This window comes from Eptatretus burgeri, chromosome 16, assembly GCF_056783735.1.
Source record: "Eptatretus burgeri isolate ZD-2024b chromosome 16, Ebu_testis_v1, whole genome shotgun sequence".
In the NCBI taxonomy this organism is placed as follows: domain Eukaryota; kingdom Metazoa; phylum Chordata; class Myxini; order Myxiniformes; family Myxinidae; genus Eptatretus; species Eptatretus burgeri.
Window position 1 is genome coordinate 9,986,330 of NC_140976.1, and position 23,291 is coordinate 10,009,620.

The 23,291-nt window shown below is 42.9% G+C and overlaps 1 protein-coding gene across 1 annotated transcript; it reads right to left on the reverse strand.

The window, feature by feature from the left end:
* On the reverse strand, window positions 1–22,415 carry LOC147010485 (N(6)-adenosine-methyltransferase non-catalytic subunit METTL14-like). Its single transcript, XM_085859684.1, has 12 exons — window positions 22,271–22,415; window positions 21,887–21,975; window positions 5,228–5,309; window positions 4,937–4,999; window positions 4,722–4,809; window positions 4,451–4,541; window positions 4,161–4,299; window positions 3,670–3,762; window positions 3,385–3,501; window positions 800–892; window positions 533–650; window positions 1–459 (listed from the first exon to the last, which is right to left on the reverse strand). Exons 1-12 carry the CDS (start codon window positions 22,337–22,339, stop codon window positions 26–28), a joined length of 1,476 nt encoding a protein of 491 aa, XP_085715810.1. The 5' UTR covers window positions 22,340–22,415; the 3' UTR covers window positions 1–25.
* Between the last annotated feature and the right edge of the window lie 876 nt (window positions 22,416–23,291).

Here is a 23,291-nt window from a genome sequence, read left to right on the forward strand (position 1 = left end):
CAAGCTGAAAGAATAATTTATTTCATCATCTTGGTCCATAAACCCCCCGGTACGTCCCTCGGTAACACCCAACAGCCCCCCTTCCAAAGCCCACACCCCGTGGCAACCGGACTCTACTTTCAGATCCAGGCACTGGCAGTCCAGATGCTGTGCCCCATAACGCAGGCAGTCCCCCTCTGATGGCAGCAGTCCCACCACCTGTGGCTCCAACTCCCACACCGAGAGCCCCTGCCACACCTGGAATGCCAGCTGTGGTCACAGTTCCAGTACTTCCTGAGGTTGACACGCCCTGTACCGCAATGGCTCCACCTTTCATTTTGAGTGGCGGAGACTTGGGCCGCAGTCGCTCAATCTCCTCTGTGCAGCTCATGAGGTGGCCAGGCTCACCAGTGAAGAAAGATGCAAATGTATCCGCATTGAAGTTACTATTAGTTAGAGAAGGTCCGACGGTCAACCAGCCTGGAAAAAGACAAATCATGAATGCATGATGCAGAGTATGTGGTACGAATGTGTCATTGACATCACTAGTTACCTGGCCGTACGGTACTGTCTCTGCCAAAGAGGTGTAGTCGACGGCGACCAAGACAAAAATGCTCGATGATGTGAAATATTTCTGTTGGCTTCTCAGCATTTCCAACCTCAGGTTCTTCCTGTCCACAACAAAGTAACCTGCCCATTCATGATTCCGTACAGACTCATGTGCTCAAAGTACAGGAAGTTTTTGCTTGGATGAGCAAGTAAAATACCTAATCATGGGCATTACCACATTTGGGAGTGAGGGTTTTGTTTTTGTAATCACCTTGATGATAAGGTCAATGTCAACATTGGTGTGGATGAAGTTCCCATCAAGGCTTCGCCATACTGTACCCTTGATCCCCATGAGGCAGTGTTCCTGGAAGGAATAAAAAGAAGGGTTCCACTTAACAATCATCCAACGAAGCCAAACATTTAAATAGAAATACCTTACCACTGAGGGGCTAGGTATTTCTATATAAACACCTTGAATACATAACGACACCATTCATTCAATCGTGATCTAACCCGAAACCCTAACAGCAGTTAAATAATGCGTAGAATAGGCCAGATACAGATGCCTTTCCTTTGTTTGCATTCCAGGTTATTTTTCGCAAACAAATCAATACATTTGGGTAATGTTTGCCAGCAAAAGGAACAAAAGCCAAAATTCCTAATCCATCGACAATTTCCTGCATTTCCTTCATTCCAATGTTTTAAGTTTTGACAACATAATAACTCCACTTCTGCTGAAAAAGAAGTGGACAACTCCTCTTCTGATGAAAAGAAGTAGTGGACAACTTTTCTGATGAAAAAGAATTTGTGGACAACTCCTCTTCTGATTAAAAAAAGAGGTAGACAACTCCTCTTCTGATAAAAAGAAGTGGAAAACTCCATTTCTGATAAAAAGAAGTGGACAACTCCACTTCTGATAAAAAGAAGTGGAAAACTCCATTTCTGATAAAAAGAAGTGGACAACTCCACTTCTGATAAAAAGAAGAAGTGGACAACTCCACTTCTGATAAAAAGAAGAAGTAGTGGACAACTCCTCTTCTCATGAAAAAGAAGAAGTGGACAACTCCACTTCTGATGAAATAGAAGTGGACAACTCCACTTTTGATAAAAAGAAGTGGACAACTCCACTTAAATTGATAAAAAGAAGAAGTGGACAACTCCACTTAAATTGATAAAAAGAAGAAGTGGACAACTCCACTTAAATTGATAAAAAGAAGAAGTGGACAACTCCACTTAAATTGATAAAAAGAAGAAGTGGATAACTCCACTTAAATTGATAAAAAGAAGAAGTGGATAACTCCACTTTTGATAAAAAGAAGAAGTGGACAACTCCACTTTTGATAAAAAGAAGAAGTGGACAACTCCACTTTTGATAAAAAGAAGAAGTGGACAACTCCACTTTTGATAAAAAGAAGAAGTGGACAACTCCACTTTTGATAAAAAGAAGAAGTGGACAACTCCACTTTTGATAAAAAGAAGAAGTGGACAACTCCACTTTTGATAAAAAGAAGAAGTGGACAACTCCACTTTTGATAAAAAGAAGAAGTGGACAACTCCACTTTTGATAAAAAGAAGAAGTGGACAACTCCACTTTTGATAAAAAGAAGTGGACAACTCCACTTAAATTGATAAAAAGAAGAAGTGGATAACTACACTTTTGATAAAAAGAAGAAGTGGATAACTCCACTTTTGATAAAAAAGAAGAAGTGGACAACTCCACTTCTAATAAAACGAATAAGAAGTGGACAACTCCACTTCTGATAAAAAGAAGTGGACAACTCCACTTCTGATGAAATAGAAGAAGTGGACAACTCCACTTCTGATGAAATAGAAGAAGTGGACAACTCCACTTCTGATGAAATAGAAGAAGTGGACAACTCCACTTCTGATGAAATAGAAGAAGTGGACAACTCCACTTCTGATAAAAAGAAGAAGTGGACAACTCCACTTTTAATAAAAAGAAGAAGTGGACAACTCCACTTCCAATAAAAAGAATAAGTGGACAACTCAATGGCTGATGAAAAGAGGAAGTGGATAACTAAACTTCCAAATTTGCTTCTGACTCAAAGGGGTTTCAAATGTCTCACACATTCCTTGTGAATAATTGAGGAACACAGATGAGATGTCAGTGGCAGCGACAGCAATTCGCTGAGTAGTAGAATATACCTTACTCAGTGCTGATTACAGTGGCCATTCTTCTTCGTTCATATGCAGCACAAGGCTGTGGGGTAGTATCACTGGCTGACAGCATGGGTGTGCCGCTGATGCAATGCCCTCTGCTGGTTAGTGCAAGAATCTTTAATTTGTTCACGGTGCTGGTGATAGCTCACCTTTGCTTCACAAAGGACACCTTTGGATATGTAACATTAACCAATGAATGTTGGCAAACAGTACGCCCATTTCACGTTCATCCGATGGACAGCACACACAATGATGAATCACCAGCATGTGAAATACCAGGATGACAGTTTAGAGCTGGGTCAGGATTCAAAACCAGGCTACACAGTTTCAAGGTGAGTGTGCGTACCTCTCAGCCATCTGTCAGCCCAATTCAGCTTCTGCTTTACCACGAACTCTCAATCTCTTTTCAGCAACAACGACTGGCTTTGGCAATCTAACTAGAACATAAATTATACAACAACCAATCTTTCCTACAGGGCCCATATTCAGGCAGAAGAAGCCATTCGTGAGCGAATCCCACATGACGTGCACTTGTTTGAGAGGGACAAACATTTGAGGAAAACCACCTGAGATTCTCACCCAATAAATAGTTCAGTCAGTAAGTGATCCTAACAGATACAATTTATAATACCATCGTACATATTTTGCCAAACAATCTTCCCATTCCATCGCCACCTTGGTCCGCTGAAAAATTGCCCTATCGTTGTGCACACGAGCCGGACCGGGATTCTGCTTATTCGTTTTGATCCAGCAGATATCCTCACAGCGCCGAAAACCCCACTTCCTCAAGCACTGCACACAAGGCAGGAACAAAACAAATGTGATCTGAATATTGTACAACACCGCCTGGCACACAAATCACCGAGAGTTGTGTCGTGTCGTGTCGTGTCGTGTCGTGTCGTGTCGTGTCGTGTCTGTGTCGTGTCTGTGTCGTGTATGTGTCGTGTCTGTGTTCGTCACCTGTCTGCCCTCATCCAGATCGTCCGAGGATCCACACCACAGAAACACAAATGATCTTTGCGCTGTGATTTCCTCAACTTCTAGCTTCCTTATCTGAGCAATGCAAACAGAATGGGACACAACGAAAGACAATGTACAATGAACCACTGCTGCCAAATACTACATTAGGTATTTATTGAGCAGGAAAATCTTTCAAAAGTAGTGGTTCAAGGATAATGATGAGAGATGAACATCAACAAGGGGAGGGTGTGTGTATGTGTATGTGTATGTGTATGTGTATGTGTATGTGTATGTGTATGTGTATGTGTATGTGTATGTGTATGTGTATGTGTATGTGTATGTGTATGTGTATATGTGTGTGTGTGTGTGTGTGTGTGTGTGTGTGTGTGTGTGTGTGTGTGTGTGTGTGTGTGTGTGTGTGTGTGTGTGTGTGTGTGTGTGTGTGTGTGTGTGTGTGTACGTGTGGAAAGACCAATGGGGATCAAGAACACCTCACTCCATGACCAAGCTCTTGCCCCTGTTGAGACGGGCCCCTGATTGGGGTCTCCCAAGGGAGGCTCCAGGAGAACGACGTCAAATGCAATACCGAGAGATCGTAAAGGGAAACGGGAAAGGTCAGCCTGTAAGTACCTGGAAAGGAAATCAGACATAACATCGGGTGAGAGGGGGAGGACACAGTCAACAGAAACGAGAGAGCAACCACAATTCCATTAACTGAAGAAAGGCAATGTGCATGATGTGGTTGTGGTGATATGAGAGTGTGCATCCTCAAGGTGCTCACATGGGTGGAGTGCTTGTCCATGCGATTAACTCATCCTTGAGGCGTATGAGCTCCCGAAGCTTGGGGTACTCTTCAAACCTGTCAGCCAATCCTGAGTATGATGGGAGAAAAGCATGAAGTGGGAAAAGGACAGATGATACATTGATAAGGCCCAAACAATCAGCATGAGGTGGCACGGGGACAGATGTGGAGCGAGGTTGAGTGTGTAGTTTCGGGCGGGTACGGTCTCAAGGTGGGCAAAATATTTTCAAGATCCACGTTTGTCTCTCACCAACATCGCGGATGAAATTCTGTGGTCGTTGTCCTGTGTCCACAAAGTGTTGGCAATAATCATTGTGTGGATTCAGACTCTGTGTGCCCTGTGCCGAAAAAACATTTAAACGTCATTAACTTTTTATCGGTTTCAAGAAGCACAAACAACACAGATCGTTGAGCTTCTGGAAAGAAAATTGATTTGTGTTGACCACAATGAAGCAAGACTTTCACCTTAAGGAATGTTGTCGAATCCTTGTAGTCTTCCTCAAAAGTGAATCTTTCCTCATTTTCCTCCTGTGGAAAAAAGGAAAGCCAAGAGTGAACAAATGCATGACCATGATGTTTTGCCAAGCCACACCACAATGAAAAAAATCAGATGCTAAAGAAACATTATTCACTACATGACAAAAAATAAAGTAACAATGTAGTGAGACAACTCTTCTTGCTGGTGAGCCAGAGCACTTTCACAAACTTTCCTCACTCAAACACTGAAAGAGTGCAGGTAAACGTAGCTTTGCTCACCAAGGAAGGGGAAAAACCTCCCTGCATTGTCCCAGGCAGGACCTGCATGCTCCCAGGTGACGCATCTTCCAATGAGCTGATACTGCAAGATGATGAGTGTTACGAAAGGAGAAATAAAGGAATCCGGGGTGAGGAGGAAAGAGGAAATTAATGGGTATGATGGAAAAATAAGTAAATAAATAAAGCTGGAGAGTTCAGAGTACACCTTAGCCAACAGTCTTGAGGGGGGGGGGGAGGGAAGAAGAAAAAAAACAGACAGGTGGGGTCTGTGAGCAGAAAATTGGTTCGGGTGATGTAAAATGTCATAAAACAGTATTTTGTCCAAGTACTGCTAAACAAAAGGGTTTTGAAAGTGCAAAAAGGCCATTTGCATTCTCTAGTGTTTAAGTATATAATTAAATTGAAACAAGAGGGGGAGCACTCGGTTGAGTGCAAAACCTCCGCCACCAATACTGCTGGGTCACTTAAGTGAACCTGATATCCTATTCATTGTAGGTTAAAACGGATCAGACTCTACTGAACCACGATTGAATAAACTAAACGAGATTGATGCGCATGTAGAAATGCCAAAATAAAAAATAAAATAAAAAATCGAAATTTTTTTGAAAAAAAAAGTTGCAAATTTTTTTTTTTTCCTCTAACAATTTTTTTTTGGGGGGGGTTGGAAATCACTTAAAACATATAGAAATGCAAAAACAAAAATTCAAATATTTTTTCAAAATGGCCGCCATAGCGGCCATATTGGACTTTGGACCAAGTCCAAAATCTAATGGCATGATCCTTGGACCATACCTAATCCCCCCACCAAGTTTCGTCGAAATCCGTCCAGGAGTTTTTCCGTTATCCTGTTCACAAACAAACAAACAAACAAACAGACAGGGGTGAAAACAGTAACCTCCGTCCATCTTCGATGGCGGAGGTTAACAAGAAAAAGAGCAATCAGAGATTGCAGACCCTCGCCAGGACTTGTTTTGTGTGGTGTTTGTGTAGTGTTTGTGTACTGGTGTGTTACGTAATTAATAAGAAACATAATTAGAACGGCCATTTTATAACTGCTGGCAGTGATGACCGGGTACTAAGACGTCCCGCTATGATACAACCCCTGCTTTGATCAGACACTTGACCCTCACAAAAGACATTGATTATTATTCAATTGAATTTCGAATGGGATTAAAATAAATTAAATTCAAATCAAATGGAAGACTAAAATAGGTGCAGTCCTGCATTGGAGTAATCAGAAGGAACCCAAACAAGCAAAAAGCAAAGATGAAGTCATCAGGAGGGACCTGGATAGGATTCACATTTCAGCTGATACTCTACGATCAAACCCATCCAGGCACAACCAAGTGAACCTTATTAAAAATTACAACTCGCCAAACCTGCGCTCCGCGCGAAATTTCTAAAGTGAGAGTTCGTTAGGACGTCAATATATCCAGTGTTTACAATGTGATTTATAGGATTTCTTTATATACAATGTTTCTTGTTACATTTTTGGTGTCAAATGCACCTTTTGAGGTAGTTAGCATGTGCAGAAGAGGGTTTTACATTGCAGATGCTGTTTTCTCGGAGTGGCATTACACCTCTCAGCGGTGACGGTCTGTTGACAGAGGTAATGACGTCAGCGAATGACCGATGATGTCATGACGTCATTACGCCTCTCAGCGGTGACGTCATACGTCACCATGCAAACGAATGTAAAAATTAGAAAAATCGCCAAATATTCCCAAAGCTGTCCATCTGGCACGATCTCAAATAGCCTTTGCTGTACATTAGACCACAGAGCACCCACATGCCGAAAGTGGCGACAATCCGTCCGGCAGTTTCGGAGGAGATAAGTCCACAAAATATGGCTTAGCGTATTAATATAATAAGAATAATAACCTAGATCAAAAAAAAATTCTGGTTGCCAGACCATGCCTCCGATCAATTTGAAATTTAAAGGATATATTTCCCATCACTACCAGATCATAATTGTGAAGTTTCACATCGATTGATTAAGCAGTTCAAGAAAAGAAGTTTTTCAAAGATTTTCGCTCAATCCAATATGGTTGCCAGACCATGTGACATCAATTATTTGTGAATACCCTGGTATCCACAAGGCTGGGGAATACTTGTGTTAAGTTTCCCTTCGATCTGTCCAGCCGTTTTGGAGAGGAAGATTTTTATAAGTTTGCGGGTAAATCCAATATGGCTACCAAACCATGTGACCTGGGATGTCATACAGCTCTGGAAAAAAATAAGAGACCACTCCAAAAAAAATTTAAATCAGCATCTCTACATGTATGGCAGCCATTCCATTCCAGTGTCTGTTGAATTCCAACACAGGCACACCTCATTCTACTTAGTGAGGTACTGATTCGGTGATCACCTGAACGGAATCTTATTTAACAAGGAAAAGTATAAAAACCACTGCTGTGGTCATCACTATCCTCTTGCAATAGGACAGGCTGGATGGCAAAAACAGTGCTAGTAGTACCTCAAAAGTAATTGGAATCAAAAAAAATAACTATTGAACATGCCAAAAGAGTTGGAAAGAAAAGTTTTGAGTGAGGAAAAGAAGGGTTCAATTCTGGCTTTACTGGCAGAGGGATACAGTGAGCGTCACGTAGCTTCCATCCTTAAAATTTCAAAGACGGTGGGTGGTTCATAAGAACAAGGTCAAGCAGCAGACATTGGGGACAACAAAGCTACAGACTGGCAAAGGGCGAAAACGACTTTCCACTGACCGGGATGACCGCCAACTCATTTGAATGTCACTCAACAACCGTAGGATGACATCAAGTGACCTACAAAATGATGGCAAACGGCAGCTGGGGTAAAGTGCATGGCGAGGATGGTTCGAAACAGGCTCCTGGGGGCAGGGCTGAAGTCGTGCAAAGCTAGAAAAAAGCCCTTCATCAATGAGAAGCAAAGAAGCGCCAGGCTGAGGTTTACAAAAGACCATATAAGGATTGGACCGTAGAGGACTGGAGTAAGGTCATCTTCTCTGATGAGTCAAATTTTCAGCTTTGCCCAACACCTGGTCGTCTAATGCTTAGACGGAGACCTGGAGAGGCCTACAAGCCACAGTGTCTTGCACCCACTGTGAAATTTGGTGGAGGATCGGTGATGATCTGGGGGTGCTTCAGCAAGGCTGAAATCAGGCAGATTTGTCTTTGTGAAGGATTCATGAATCAAGCCACGTACAAGGTTGTCCCGGAAGGACACTTGCTTCCTTCTGCTCTGACAATGTTCCCCAACTCTGAAGATTGGTTTTTCCAGCAGGACAATGCTCCATGCCACACAGCCAGGTCGATCAAGGTGTGGATGGAGGACCATCAGATCAAGACCCTGTCATGGCCAGCCCAATCTCCAGACCTGAACCCCATTGAAAACCTCTGGAATGTGATCAAGAGGAAGATGGATGGTCATAAGCCATCAAACAAAGCCGAGCTGCTTGAATTTTTGGGCCAGGAGTGGCATAAAGTCACCCAACAGCAATGTGAAAGACTGGTGGAGAGCATGCCAAGACGCATGAAAGCTGTGATTGAAAATCAGGGTTATTCCACAAAATATTGATTTCTGAACTCTTCCTAAGTTAAAACATTAGTATTGTGTTGTTTAAAAATGAATATGAACTTGTTTTGTTTGTATTATTTGAGGTGTGAAAAGACTGAAACTTTGTTGTTATTTTGACCAGTTGTCATTTTCTGCAAATAAATGTTCTAAATGACAATATTTTTTTTTGGAATTTGGGAGAAATGTTGTCAGTAGTTTATAGAATAAAACAAAAATGTTCATTTTACTCAAGCACATACCTATAAATAGTAAAACCAGAAAAACTGATAATTTTGCAGTGGTCTCTTAATTTTTTCCAGAGCTGTATGTGTGAACCTTTTGTTCTTTATGGCGAGGCGGTCATACGTGTAAAGTTTCGCCTCGATCTGTTCAGCCACTTCAGAGAAGAAGATTTTTGAAGGTTTAAAAACAACAAAAAACAACATGCCTACCAAATCACGTGTCCGATGACGTAATCAATTTTTTTTTTCTGTGGACCATTTTATCCCGAGATGACCCTCAAATATTTTCATACTGATCAGGTGTAGCGTTCTACATATGCAATTATGATGTCATAACAAAGACACCTATGGCATCATTTAAAAGAAAAAAAAATCACACTTCTTCCCCATGGGGAACATTTGCCATGTGCCAAATTTAAATTTTTTTCCTTTGTGTGGTTTCATATACACAGTGTTCCAAAGTTTTTCCATTTTCCAACATGGCTGCCACACATGACCTATGATGTAAAAATTATCAATTAAACATTCTACATGAGTATGAGTATTTGCTCCTATGGTGAAAATTTCTTCTCGATCCGACAAGTGGTTGTGGAGAAAAGCACGAAAGTTCTGTGCAGACAAACAGAGAGACAGACAAACAAACAAGAAAAAGATGTCGTGCAGAGCAAGATACTTGCAAAATCCACCCCCTCTCTAAAGATTGCCATAGATACATCAAATTGTTCATTTCATCTTTATATTACTAAAACTCTCATCTTGTATGTTCCCGAAATACAGCCAAACCGGTACACGATAGCGCCACCTTACTCACCATTCGCCTGCAGTGAGCAGTATCAAGTGTCGTTCAAATTGGGCAACGAAAAAAAAAATATTAAAAAATCAATTCCTGAGTCAGTCAAGTACTCTTCGGGAGAATTTGATCAATGCGAACAACCTCAGCGGTATAGTTCACTGGAGCTATCTTTTTTTTCTTGAAATGATTTTTTTTTTTCATCAACTGCTGTCACAACGGGAACCCACCGGGTTCACGGGTCGTCTAGTATATTACTAAAACTCTCATCTTGTATATATGTATGTTCCCGAAATACAGCCAAAACGGTACACGATAGCGCAAAAATTTTCGGCCCACCTTACTCACCATTACTCACCATCCTACGGTGTGCAGTATCAAGTTTCGTTCAAATCAGGCAACAATTTTTTTTTTAGAAAATCAATTACCTATTCACTCAACTACTCTTCGGGAGTATTTGATCAATGCAAACAACCTCAATGGTATAGTTCGCTGGAACTATCTTTTTTTTCTTGAAATGATTTATTTAAAAATCTCAAACATTTAGTATAGACAAGGAACGATATATTTTTTAGCATAAAATAAGCATCACCATTTTGATCTAATACTTCCGTGTTCGTTAATAAATAAAATTGTGTTTAGACGCGTGCTTCGTTGAACGATGACTCCTGAGATAAATGCTCAAATTTTCTTGAAGTTAAAGTTTGACCACTAAATAATATTAAAATTTGTCTTTTTATTTATTTATTTTTCATCAACCACTGTCACAACGGGAACCCAACAGGTTCACGGGTCTTCGAGTTAAGATTAAAATTGACAATCTTAATCAAAGCTCAGGTCAATCGGATGAAAATCAATTATTTTTCAGATTAAAATAGATGATTTTAGAAGTTTGACCTTGACTTGACCTTTGACCTCAAAAATAGTTGGATTCCAAATTCAGTGATGCACTATGCAATTGCTGCTTAATTTTCAGGTTAATCAGATGAAATTTGATGATTTTTGAAGTTTCAACTTGAATTGACCTTTGACTTCTTGACCTCAAAAATAGTTGGTTTCCCATTGCAGCGATGCAATATGCAAATCTTGTTCAAATTTCAAGTCAATTGGATGAAAAATGACGATTTTAGAAATTTGACCTCAAGATGACCTTTGACCTCAAAATCAATAGGCTTCTCAGTTGAGACTACCTCTTCAACTTTTTCAAAGTTCCATGACGATCAGTAAAGTTTCATGATGTTTCGTTTAGAATTGTGACCTGTCGGCAATAATCAGACAAAATGAAAAATCACTCATAGAGAGACAACTTGGCAAAACAGCACAAAGTAGAACGGCACTCGGTAGAGCGCATACCTCTGCCAGGTGGAACAGTTCACCTTTTGTATCCCACTGATGGGCTGGACCTGAACCAAAATCCAATCCGCTTGTTCTAGTCACCTATTCAACTCATCCACCTTGTTTTGTCAGAACTCGTCCACAACTTTTTGAGATACTGTGATGTATTTAGTTTTTCGCCCGATCTATAAATTTTAGAAATTAGGCTTGTATTGACATTTTGACCTTAAAAGTAATTGGTAGTTGAATTCAGCGACCTGACATGAAAATGCTCTTAAAATTTCAAGTCAATCAGATGAAAATTGAGGATTTTAGAAATTTTGGCCTTTGTTGACCTTTCGGCCTAAGTTTACCTCAAAATTGGTAAGTGGTTTAATTCAGTGATCTTATGTGCAAATGCTTTTCAAATTTCAAGTTAATTGGATTAGAATTAAGGATTTTAGAAATTTGGCCTATGTTGACCTTTTGGTCTATGTTGACCTCAAAATTAATAGGTGGTTGAATTCAGTGACCTGATATGCAAATAGTGTTCAAATTTCAAGTCAATCAGATGAAAATTGACAATTTCAGAAGCAATTTAAAAAATTGGCCTATTTTGGGTTGACATTATGGCCGATGTTGACCTTTTGACCGAAGATGACCTGAAAAGTAATAGGTGGTTGAATTCACTGACCTCATGTTCAAATTTCAAGTCAATCAGATGAAATTTGAGGATTTTAGAAAACTTGGCTGAAATTGGCCGATGTAGACCTTTTTGGTCGACCAAATTTTCGAAAATTCAATGCGGGACCGTCGGAGGGTCGGGGACATTAATCTGAAAATTTCAGAACAATCGGTTGAGCAGTTTGGGCTAGAGGCGAGCGGACAAACAAACAAATAAACCAATGTCACCCGCAGGGTGACCCGTATTTTGCCAAAAAGTGACCACGTGTAACTTCTTTAAGGTCACACTGAGGTGAACAGAGCTGCTATCCACCAGGAGCGACTCCTTGAGGAATATCTGCCTACGAGAGATTCCGATGAGAATCGTTCTACAGAGTAACCATGAAAAATATGTGTTTGCCTCATAACGTCACCAAATGACATCATAATGTCTCAAGCTTGACATATCTAGAAAGCACTCATCGAGGTGTTCAATTTGAGGTACTACACGATATGGTTCCTAAAACTTGAAAATTTGACCTTGTGATCAAATATGTTTGACCTCAGGTGCTAACCATGAAGGTCAAGGCCAATTGCCACCAAAAACTAATCAGCTGAGCGCCAGACCATATACTACATTCCCATAAAGTTTGGAGACGATTAGATTAAAATTACTCAAAAAATAAGGGTTTCGTCGACTCCCCTGATTTGCGACAAAGTGACCTTGACCTTCAAAATTTTATGTGCTTAAAGGGACCTCTATAGGCCTCTGATATGCGAAGTTACAAAAATTTCCAATGATAACTGTGCTCTGCAGAGTGATTTATACGTGATTACAGACCAAAAAAAAAAAAAACCATATGAAGGTCAAGGCCAATCGCCACCAAAAATTAATCAGCTGAGCGCCAGACCATGAACTATATTCCCATGAAGTTTGAAGACGATCCGATCAAAATTACTCAAAAAATAAGGGTTTCGTCGACTCCCCTGATTTGCGACAAAGTGACCTTGACCTTTGACCTTGACCTTCAAAATTCTGTGCGCTGAAAGGGACCTCTATAGGCCTCTGATATTGGAAGTTACAAAAATTTCCAATGATAACTGTGCTCTGCAGAATTTTTTATACGTGATTACAGACAAACAAAAAAAAAATAAAAAATAAAAAAACATACAAGCTGACTAAAGGCCCAGTCACACCTTGACGTTTTAGCCAGCGATGGCAACGTATTAAAATGTATGTAAAACGCTGGCTTACGTTGAACTTTTGATTTCTTTTTTTTAAAGATTCGGACGTATTCATAGCGACTTGGTCTTATGTATAACGCATTAGTAACGGACACAGAATGTTTCGTTGTGTTATAAAATAACTTATACCAACGAATGCTGAACCTGTTGTCGGCCTACACAACCGATGCCCAACGATAGTCTAACTTAGGCATAGCGCATTGCACGCATCGCCGACGATGTCGTGACGTAGCCTATTAAAAGGCTGACGCACAACGATTCGAATCATAACTGCCGTAGAAATGGAAGTGACAACATCGCGGTCACACCTTGGCGATCTTGCCAGCGTATGCCGACCTAAGAAAAATGTGTCTAAAACGTTGGGGCATGTCAAATACGGTACGAGTAAGTTTGGTAGACGTGAGTAGAACGCTAAAGTACGCTATCATACGTCGTAGTAAGTACAGCACGTCAAGAAATTTTAAACATGTTCAAAATTTTACGACGTACTTGGCGTATGACACACGTTCCGCATGCGATGGGGATAAGTTGTACACACGATATGCGGACGCTTACACACGTCCACAAAGGCTACTTTTAAGCTACTCATAAGTCGAAACACGTCGCGGTAATGTCTTTTTTACGCGAAACTTATTTCTAACTTATGTTTGACGTGCTTTGAACCAATTCTTTACGTAGTCCCAACACACATCGACGTATGTAGACGTATTCCAATGACGTCTTCCGGTCGACAAAAAAAAAAATAAATGAACGTGTTTCTAACTTACAACTGCCATATAAAGACGTGTTCCCAGCGGTTTTGGGAATTGGTATATAAAAATGGTGTTCATAAAAGGGGAACCCAACAGTGTTTTCGAGTCCTTTTTGAGTCGATGGCCATGTCAGCAGTAACAGTATCAGTATCAGTATCAGTATTAGTATTAGTAGTAGTTTGTTCATGTTGGCAGTAGTAGGTGAGTGTGAGGGGGAGGGTGTGGGTTATGATGGATCCTCCTTGCATCCGCGTGTCCACGGGTAGGAGACATCTTTGCACCATTGTTCGAAGTAATTCGCGGCTAATTTTTTATGGGGCTTTTTCAACAATGAGCTATGGCTTGTTTTCACGATTTAGGTCTATTCATAACGGGTTGGAGAAATGCACAATGAACTAATAATGTGCATAGAGCACTTCGATAACTTATAGATACGGTATACCAACGAATAATTATCGTGTAGCCGGCGTTCACAAACTATGCCCAACGATAGCCTAACTTATCCATATCGTGCGGCAGTCTATCTTTGCCGTGACGTGGGGTTTGCTATTCATAGGCTGCCACCCAACGATTTAAATGGCTGCATCTCCACTATTGAAAGTAGACGCTTGCGCTCAACAATTGGATTTTTTTTACACTCAACGACTTTTAAACGGTACCACTCAACTATTTTCATTGTTTACAATGAACGATTTAAATTGCTGTCACTCACCTTTGTTTTTTGACGCTGGGGTTTGGAAATTTGAAGCGTTTCTTCTGAACGTGTTAAAACGCTCAAACTCGACTATTTTAAATAGACGCTGCCGATGGACAATTGTAATCATAGCCAAGCTCGACATCGAAGTGTGAACATCCTCGTCATGGCGAAGAAAAGTTTGAAGAATGCTGCAAATAAGTGTCCTGGCCGTGGCCGTGGACGCTGACGCAAGGACGATCCATTATACCGACGTGACCTTGTGACGAAAATGAAAAAAAAAAAAAAAAAAAATCGAGCTCTGTGGGGCTATGCAGGTGCCATTGGGCTAACCAAATACCGAAACCCGTCAGATTCGACAAACCCCCTGGGAGAAGATGCAAATTGAAATCGGCAACCCCCTAAAAACATGTTTTTTGGGCATAGCTCCGCCCATAATGGGCGCACCACGCCCATTTTCAGGAAAACACAACAAGATCATGATATAAACCTCCCACCAAAATTTTATCAGGATCGGATCAAAACCCACAGAGCTATGCTCGGGACAGACAGACAGACAGACACACAACAATAACGAATATATAGTGGTCACATATTTTTCGTGAAAATATTTTTTCGTGAACCAATAACCCTCATGTCCAGATCAGAATTCGGATCTTCACCAAAATCGAATCAAGTTTTCCTTGTCACACACCCAACCTGTCCATAAAGTTTCATCGGAATCCGTCCACAACTTTTTGAGATATCGTGCAATATATCAGTTTAGCCCCTTCTCTCAATGGTGAAGAATCACTTAAAAATTATCAGATCCAGATCCGGATTTGGATGTTCACCAAAATTGAATCAATTCTTTCTTGCAATACACGCAACGTGTCCACCAAGTTTCGGCTGAATCCGTACACAACTTTTTGAGATATCGTGCTATATATCATTTTTGGCCCTATCTCTCAGTGGTGAAGAATCACTTTAAAAATTCTTGTCAGATCCGTATCCGGAATGTAATGTCGAGTCATCAGCATAGGAATACAATTGGTTATTTGTGGAAGAAAGAAGGTCATTGATAAAAATAAGGAAGAGAGTTGGGGACAGAACGGAACCCTGAGATACACCGCTGTAGATAGGGAAGGGGGGTCGATGGTGAACCATCAACAATTATGGAGATAGAGCGGTCGGAAAGAAAGCTCGATATGAGAGAGCAGAGTGAAGGAGGAAAGCTTGGATATCAGACCCCGATGCCAAACTCTGTCAAAGGCTTTTGAGATATGAAGGCCGACAACAAAGGATTCCCCAAATTCTCTCAAAGAAGAGGCCCAGACATTCGTAATGCAAGAAAGGATATCACCTGCAGATCTTGCCTTGTGAAAGCCGCATTGGTGGTCAGATAAAAGACCGTGCCATTCAAGATGCTTTAGAAAATGGCAATTGAGAAGACATTCAAAGACTTTGGAAACAGTTGAAGTCAGAGCATTGGGACGGTAGTTAGAAGGGTTTGAACTTTGAACGATCACCCTTCTTTAAAATAGGTTGTACGAAGGCATGTTTTCAGGAAAAAGGAAAAGTTTGGGTTTTCAAACAAAAACGAAACAAACGAGTAAGCACGGTTGCAAGTTCTGTTCAAAGCACATTCCTTGAAGATGCTTTAGAAAATGGAATACGGGGAGGAATGCCATCTTGCCCGTCGGCCTTGCTTATGTCCAGAGAGAGGAGAACTTTTTTGACTGCATGAAAAGAGATTATAGGGAGGGACATAGGATTGGTGAGGGGAGCATCAGATGGAGGTGGAATGTTAAAAGTCATCCAATGTGGAGTTAGAGGACAAAAGAGAACCAAAAAGAGTTTCTTTATTGGTCGGAGAGACAGCGAAAGGTAGAGCGATACAAGTCGTTGGAGATACTTTTAGCTCAGGAGCAGAAAGATCTATTAGTATAGTGGAAGAAGATGACAGGTTGTCACATTTCTTTTGAAGAAAGAAAATTTCTCATTTCAACCTACTTCAAATTCCCTGCTTTCCTTCCTGAAAGTCCCCGTCGTAAGGACCTGAAAGTCCCTGTGGCGTCCATCTTGTTTCCCCTGCGTTTCCCGCCCCAACGTGTGTCAGGTCAGGTTCGATCTGTGACCTGCTACAGGTACCATGTAAACCTGTACTAACCTGTTCCATGGTCGGGTTGTCGGCGACAAAACAGTCTCCCCCACCAGGTTTTCTGGTGAGGAGGGTGTTTGGATATGGACACCCAGCAGGATTAAAAACAAAACCTGTCAAAGGGCGGAGGAGCTCATTGTGAGCCAACGGCCATCCATATCTAGTGCCCAACTGTGTCCTGCAGTTGGGTTACTTTTTATGAGGAGGTTGGTGGCAGGATTTGCACTCCGGCCACCGTAAAACCCTTCATTCCGCAAAACGCAAAAACGCAAAAAAATCTGAAAACCCACTCCGTGGGAGTACCTCCTGTGCAGCTTCCCTTCGCAGGGCAGCGCACCGGATGACGGGATTGGGGCAAAGCCTTCGGGACCCCCAATCTTTGATGATAGGAGGGAAACCACGGGGTAACATCCCTGGGTCAGATTGCGGGAGAGTGTGTCGGAGTGGTGCTGAGGTGTCGTCCACCAGACGGCGGTCTCCTTGGGTTAACCTGAGGCGGTCCCTTCGGGTGGGTGCCTGGAATGTCCTATCCCTAAGAGAGGATGATCACCTGTCTCTGTTATCATCTGAGCTCAAGCGTTTGGACATCGGGATTGCAGCTCTCTCTGAGGTTCGGAGACCGGATTGCGGCGAGATAATGGTGGGTGGTTACACCTACTATTGGTCTGGTCGCTCTGATGGTTACCATACCCAAGGAGTTGCTGTAGCTGTGTCCAATAAGCTGACCCTAATGATAATTGAGGTAACACCGGTCAACGAGCGTATTATGAGATTAAGGATTCGTCACTCCTTAGGTGTCATTTCCCTGGTCTCTGTTTATGCTCCGACTGAGGCGAGTGATGTCACCGTGAAGGACACATTCTACGCCACACTCGAGTCTGTGGTTGATCAGTGCCCCAGACGAGATACACTTCTTGTCTTGGGGGATTTCAATGCATCGACTGGAACTGATAGGGATAGTTATGAGACATGTGTTGGTCCCCATGGGTCAGGAACTATGAACCAGAATAGCACTAAGTTCCTTGACTTTGCAAGAAGTCATGGACTTAGGGTGGCTGGTTCATGGATTCAGCGCCCACAAGCTCATCGCTGGACTTGGTATTCCAACGCTGGCGGTGTGGCAAAGGAAATTGACCATGTCCTCATTGACGGTCGTTGGAGGATGATCCAGAACTGCAGGGTCTACCGGAGTGCTCAGTTCCTCAATACTGACCACAGGCTTGTTGTAGCAACTCTAAAGCTGCACCTTAAATCCTGGAGAATGGTACCATCCCAGCCTCGGCTGGATGTTGGGAAGCTCAGGGATGAGAGAGTAGCTGAGGAGTTTGTGAACAGGCTGAGTGGACACTTGGGGGGTCTGGGTGCTTTGGGGGGTCCTGAAGAGTTGTGGAGCGCCTTCAAGACCACCGTCCTTGATGTTGCCGGTGGATGTCTTGGAGCTCACCGCAGGGCAAAGAAGAATTTTGTCTCTCAAGGGACACTGGATACCATTGACCAGAGTCGCAGGGCCAGGCTGAATGGCAGAGCTGAGCTGTTCAGGGAGCTGAGGCGTAAAACGGTACGTGCACTGAGGGTGGACAAGGAGGCCTATGTGCGAGGAATCTGTGAGGGGGTAGAGCATCACCTGTGGACAGGTGATTCTCGTCCCGCTTACAGGGGAATTCACGCATTGCGTTCATCCAAGCCCATCCCTCGGAGCACTGCAGTTCGAGCAGAGAGTGGTAGGCTCTTGACAGAGGAGTCTGAAGTGAAGGCCCGCTGGGCCGGTTACTTTGAGCGGTTGTACCAGGCTGATCCCCCAGCTGTCGAGTTGGACGTCAAGGGTGTTACAATCCCTGTTGCTGACCCTCGAATCAACTGTGGTCCACCATCGCTTGTGGAAACAGGGGCTGCGGTGAACCAGTTGAAACGGGGCAAAGCTCCAGGGATCTGTGGCATCCATGCCGAACTTCTCAAGGCTGGTGGAAATGCTGCACTCGTGTCGTTGCATGCAGTTTTGTGCTCTGCCTGGAACACAGGCATCATCCCAACTTACTGGAACAGGGGCCTTGTTGTCCCTCTCTGGAAAGGGAAGGGTGATCGCCAAGACTGCAACAACTACCGAGGGGTGACGCTGCTCTCAGTGCCCGGCAAGGTCTTTGCTCGGATAATTCTTGAGAGGGTTCGCCACCATCTGCTTGAGCATCAGCGTCCAGAGCAGTCAGGCTTTACACCAAAGAGGTCAACGATTGACCGTATCCTTGCCCTTCGTGTCCTCACCGAACGCAGACGAGAGTTTCGGCAGGGGCTGCTTGCCGCCTATGTTGATCTCTGTGAAGCGTTCGATTCAGTGAATCAGGATGTCCTCTGGAGGATTCTTGGTCTTCGTGGGGTGCCACCAAAACTGATCGATCTGATGTCTGAACCCTACTCTGGTACTGAGAGTGCTGTGAAGTGTGGTGGTTCCATCTCTGACTTATTTCCAGTTGTTACTGGAGTTCGTCAGGGGTGTGTACTGGCCCCCACACTTTTCAGCACTTGTATGGACTGGATTTTAGGGAGGATGTCGAAGAGATCAAGCTGCGGTGCATTGTTTGGGAATGTCAAGATCTCAGACCTTGATTTTGCAGATGATGCAGTCATCTTTGCGGAGACTTTAGACATCCTTTTGGGGGCCCTCGAGGTGTTGAGAGAGGAGTCGGAACCGCTGGGATTACGGGTTTCTTGGGTCAAAACTAAGATCCAGGCTTTCGTTGACATCTTGGATGCTGCTGTCCTGTCTGTGTCTGTTTGTGGTGAGGATGTTGAGGTCGTGGAGAGATTCACTTACCTTGGCAGTGATATTCATGTCTCTGCTGGCTGTGAGTCAGAGGTCAATAGACGTCTGGGTCGGGCCTGGGGAGTCATGGATTCACTGGATCATGGGGTGTGGCGCTGCCGGTACCTGTGCGGGAGGACGAAAGTTCGAGTCTTCAGGTCCTTGGTACTTCCAGTCTTGCTCTATGGATGCGAGACTTGGACTCTGACCAAGGATCTGAGACGGAGACTTTGGCACCAGGTCTCTTCAGAGAATCCTTGGCTATCGCTGGTTGGATTTTGTGTCCAACGAGCGGTTGCTGAGAGAGACTCGGATGAGATTTGTTACCTGCATAGTCCGTGAGCATCAATTGCGGCTGTATGGACATGTGGCTCGTTTTCCTGACGCTGATCCTGCTCACCAGATTCTCTCAGCGAGGGAGTCTCATGAGTGGAGGAGACCAGTTGGCCGACCACGTGCCTCGTAGTTGCAGCAGGTTGACCATCATCTCAAGGAGATGGGGATGGGCCTGGCATCTGCCTGGGGGATGGCCAGACGGAGGCCCCTGGAGTACCGGCGGAAAGTGGACGCAGCGACGCGCTGTTCTGGCACATGCTCCCATACCTGACCTTCCCGCCCCATCCCATTCTCTTCCACAGATCTCATCCTCATGTCTCTGTTCCACATTTTTTTTTTCTTCGCTCTCCTGTCCCTCTTGCTCCAGTGTTTCTGGGTGTGAGCTCTCATACAAGCAACAGTGTATACACAAAAAAAAATAATAATAATAATAACAACTAGAACTGCCACTTTATCACTCCTGGCAGTGATGACCGGGTACCCAGAAGTGCCTTTGATACAACTGATACAACATGAGACTTAAATCAGAGTCGCAAAGTTTTGCATTGACAGGATAAGCGGTGCCAGAGAAAACATTATTTAATAGTGATATAAACACAGGCCTGCTTCGAGAGGGCGCGGAACAGACGAGTTACGAACCGGGCAGCACAAAGCATTCAATTTCGTTATTACTGGCTTCCAGATTCAAATAATTAAATAATTCTGGCTCCCAAACCGCGTGACCGTTCAGGTTGAAATTTTAAACTTTTGTTTCGCATGTCACCTGAATTATAAATGTGAAGTTTCGCATATATAGAGGCAGCGGTTCCAGAGTAAACATTAATTAATATTTATCCTTCAATCCAAGATGGCGGCCAAACCATGTGACTTGTGATGTCATAATTTGCACCCCGTGTGCAAACACGATGGTGGATGAGAACTGCAAATTTTCGCTTCTTCAGGTTAAGCAGTTCCAGAGTAAACATTATTTAATATTTTTCTTAAAACCAACATGGCTGCCAAACCCTGGGCCCGATCCCGTTGAAATTTCAAACCCTCATTCCGCGTGAGCGTTCCACCATAAACTTGATGTTTCACATTTATTGATGCAGTAGTTCCAGAGTAAACATTAATTAATATTTTTCTTTCATTCCAATATGAAACGGCCAAACCATGTGACCTATCACTTCGAAATTAACAAACTTGCATCGCATACATGTCACGAATATAGTTCTGAAATCTCGCCTTGATTGGACCAGCGCTTCTGGAGAAGAAGATGTTTGAAGGTTTTAGGGTTTTTTCAAGATGGCCGCCAAACCATGTGACGTATCAACAACAAATTAACAAACTTGAAAGAGGACGTCACGGGGAATGTACCTGTAAAGTTTCGCCTTAATCTGTCCAGCCCTTCTGGAGAAGATTTTTTTTAAAAAACACTAAAAAACAAGATGGCGGCCAAATTACGTCATCGATGACGTCAAAAATAACATTTTTGTCGATGAATTTTGTTGTAGATGACGCTCAAAATTTTTCAGATTTTTCCTATATGGCGTTCTACTTGACGAATTTTCACCGGTATATCGCTTCACCTATGACGTCACGAAAAATCACACGTGTTCCCCATAGGGAGCTTAGTAAAATGTATCAAACGAAAAATTTTTCCATTGCACGGTTTCCGAGATACAGATGTCCAAAGTTTATCGCTTTTTTCAAGATGGCGACCGTACCACGTGACCAATGACGTCATAATTATAACGTGATTGTGCTATGAAAAAAGATACACACTATGGTGAAAATTTCCTGTCGATCGGACTTAGTATTCCAGAGAAAATGATTTTTAAAGCGAAAAAGGGTGCAAAATGCCGGCGGAAAAATAATAATAATAAAAATAATAATAATGCGTAATAATAAACAGAAGAAAAACAATAGGGTACCCTGTACTCACAGGGTACCCTAATAATAAATTTATTATTATTCTTTTTTTTGTCAAGCCCTTTTCAATGATACCTATTAGTTATATATTGATGTCTGTTGAAAATTAGTTCACATACCGAGTCGGAGGGATCCGAGTTTGATTGAATAAATGGGCGGGGCTTACTGCCAAGAGGCGGGGCGACATGAGAAATGAAATCGGTACCGTTGGGAGTCCCGTTGGTTCGGAATGCTTTACCGTGCGGCTTTCCGAAGGCTGTTAATCTCCTCCTGCTCCGCACGGCTACACAGTACAGAGCCCAACTGGTCCGGACCGGCTGCTCCGAGCTTTTCGTCGAAGTTGGGGACAGGAAGGGAAAAAACATTTCAACATCGACAGTCAGTCAGACATACGAACAGATGTACAAGTATCAGCTCCAATACAATTTGCATGTGGTACAAATCCCCAGCACGAACTGCAGACTTTACTCCTCAGTTTGGTTTACTTGTCTTGCAGGAGACGGTCATTTAACATTCCAAACAGACAGCTCTGATATTAACACGAAATCTGACGTTGAAGCGGTTATCCACCTTGCTTTACATGTTAACCGCATTATTAAAACATGCACAAAGCTAGCCTGACCTGCTTGGCAAGTAACTCACGCCGACGCTTTTGCCTTTCTTTCAAATCTTGGAACCGCCGAGAAGCCATAACTCCGTTCGATTTCCGTAAACGTCAGCACGTAAAACTCGTCATCACGCAATGTTGAGACGTCATTACGTAAATCTCAAACGCTCGGTTTTCAGACCTCACGTGCTTACGTCATGACGCAGAGCGCAGAACCAGGTCTTGGCATTCATCGTGTATTTCGTCATTACGCTGCACGTACTCGGGGGTTATGAGGTAAATTCGTCCGTTTTCGGTTGGAGTTGCTCATCACTCATCAGTAGTTGAACGTTGAATGTATTTATACTCCGATTAAATTTAACTTTTTAAATATATAAATTATTTTCACCGAGGTGGTGGAAATGATCAGTTTTCTCCCTCTGAGGTAAATATTTGAAGCCGTTTTATTGGGTTTGTTTTATTTCTCTTCATCTGACGACGTGTTACCATTGGAGGAGAGAAGAAATATAAGTTTATTTTCATTGATCGACTCACGGTGTTTTGACGGTTCGTTAAGTTATTACATATTCGCTGACGTGATGATAATGATTTTTTTTTTACCTCTGACTGAAGCGTCTGCCAAACGCTCCCAAACAATCCTTCCCCTCTCAAAAGTTTCTGAAGATCTTTTGCAGCTATGCTCACCAATTATAAGCAACCAGACCTGTGCAGCATTTTATTTTATCTGGAATTGGAATTCTAGATAAGGTATTGTTGCGGCCGGGGGTCGGGTTGAGAAGACCACGAGGTGGGGGGGGGGAGCTATCTCTGGTTTCCACCAGACTCTCCAGAATCGCAGGCTGTCGCACATAGATAACTCCGTGATTTTTGGGTCGCTAACCGACCGTGAACGCCAATAACTCAACCACGTCACCTAGGGTCCTCCATCTAAGGTTTAACTGGTTACCTAATTACCTTACCGGGTCAGATGCAGCCGGGCGACAGTGCCAAGGACGTACCGGCGAGAATAACGGATCGTTTGGAATAAAATCCCGGC

Excerpts from the sequence above, each read along its gene's own strand:
- LOC147010485 (XM_085859684.1), bottom strand. The coding sequence starts at position 22,339 with ATGGCTTCTCGGCGGTTCCAAGATTTGAAAGAAAGGCAAAAGCGTCGG. Across the intron at positions 4,542-4,721 it reads GAATTTCATCCGCGATGTTG|GATTGGCTGACAGGTTTGAA; the intron begins GTGAGAGACAAA and ends CATCATACTCAG. Across the intron at positions 893-3,384 it reads CAATTTTTCAGCGGACCAAG|GAACACTGCCTCATGGGGAT; the intron begins GTGGCGATGGAA and ends TATTCCTTCCAG.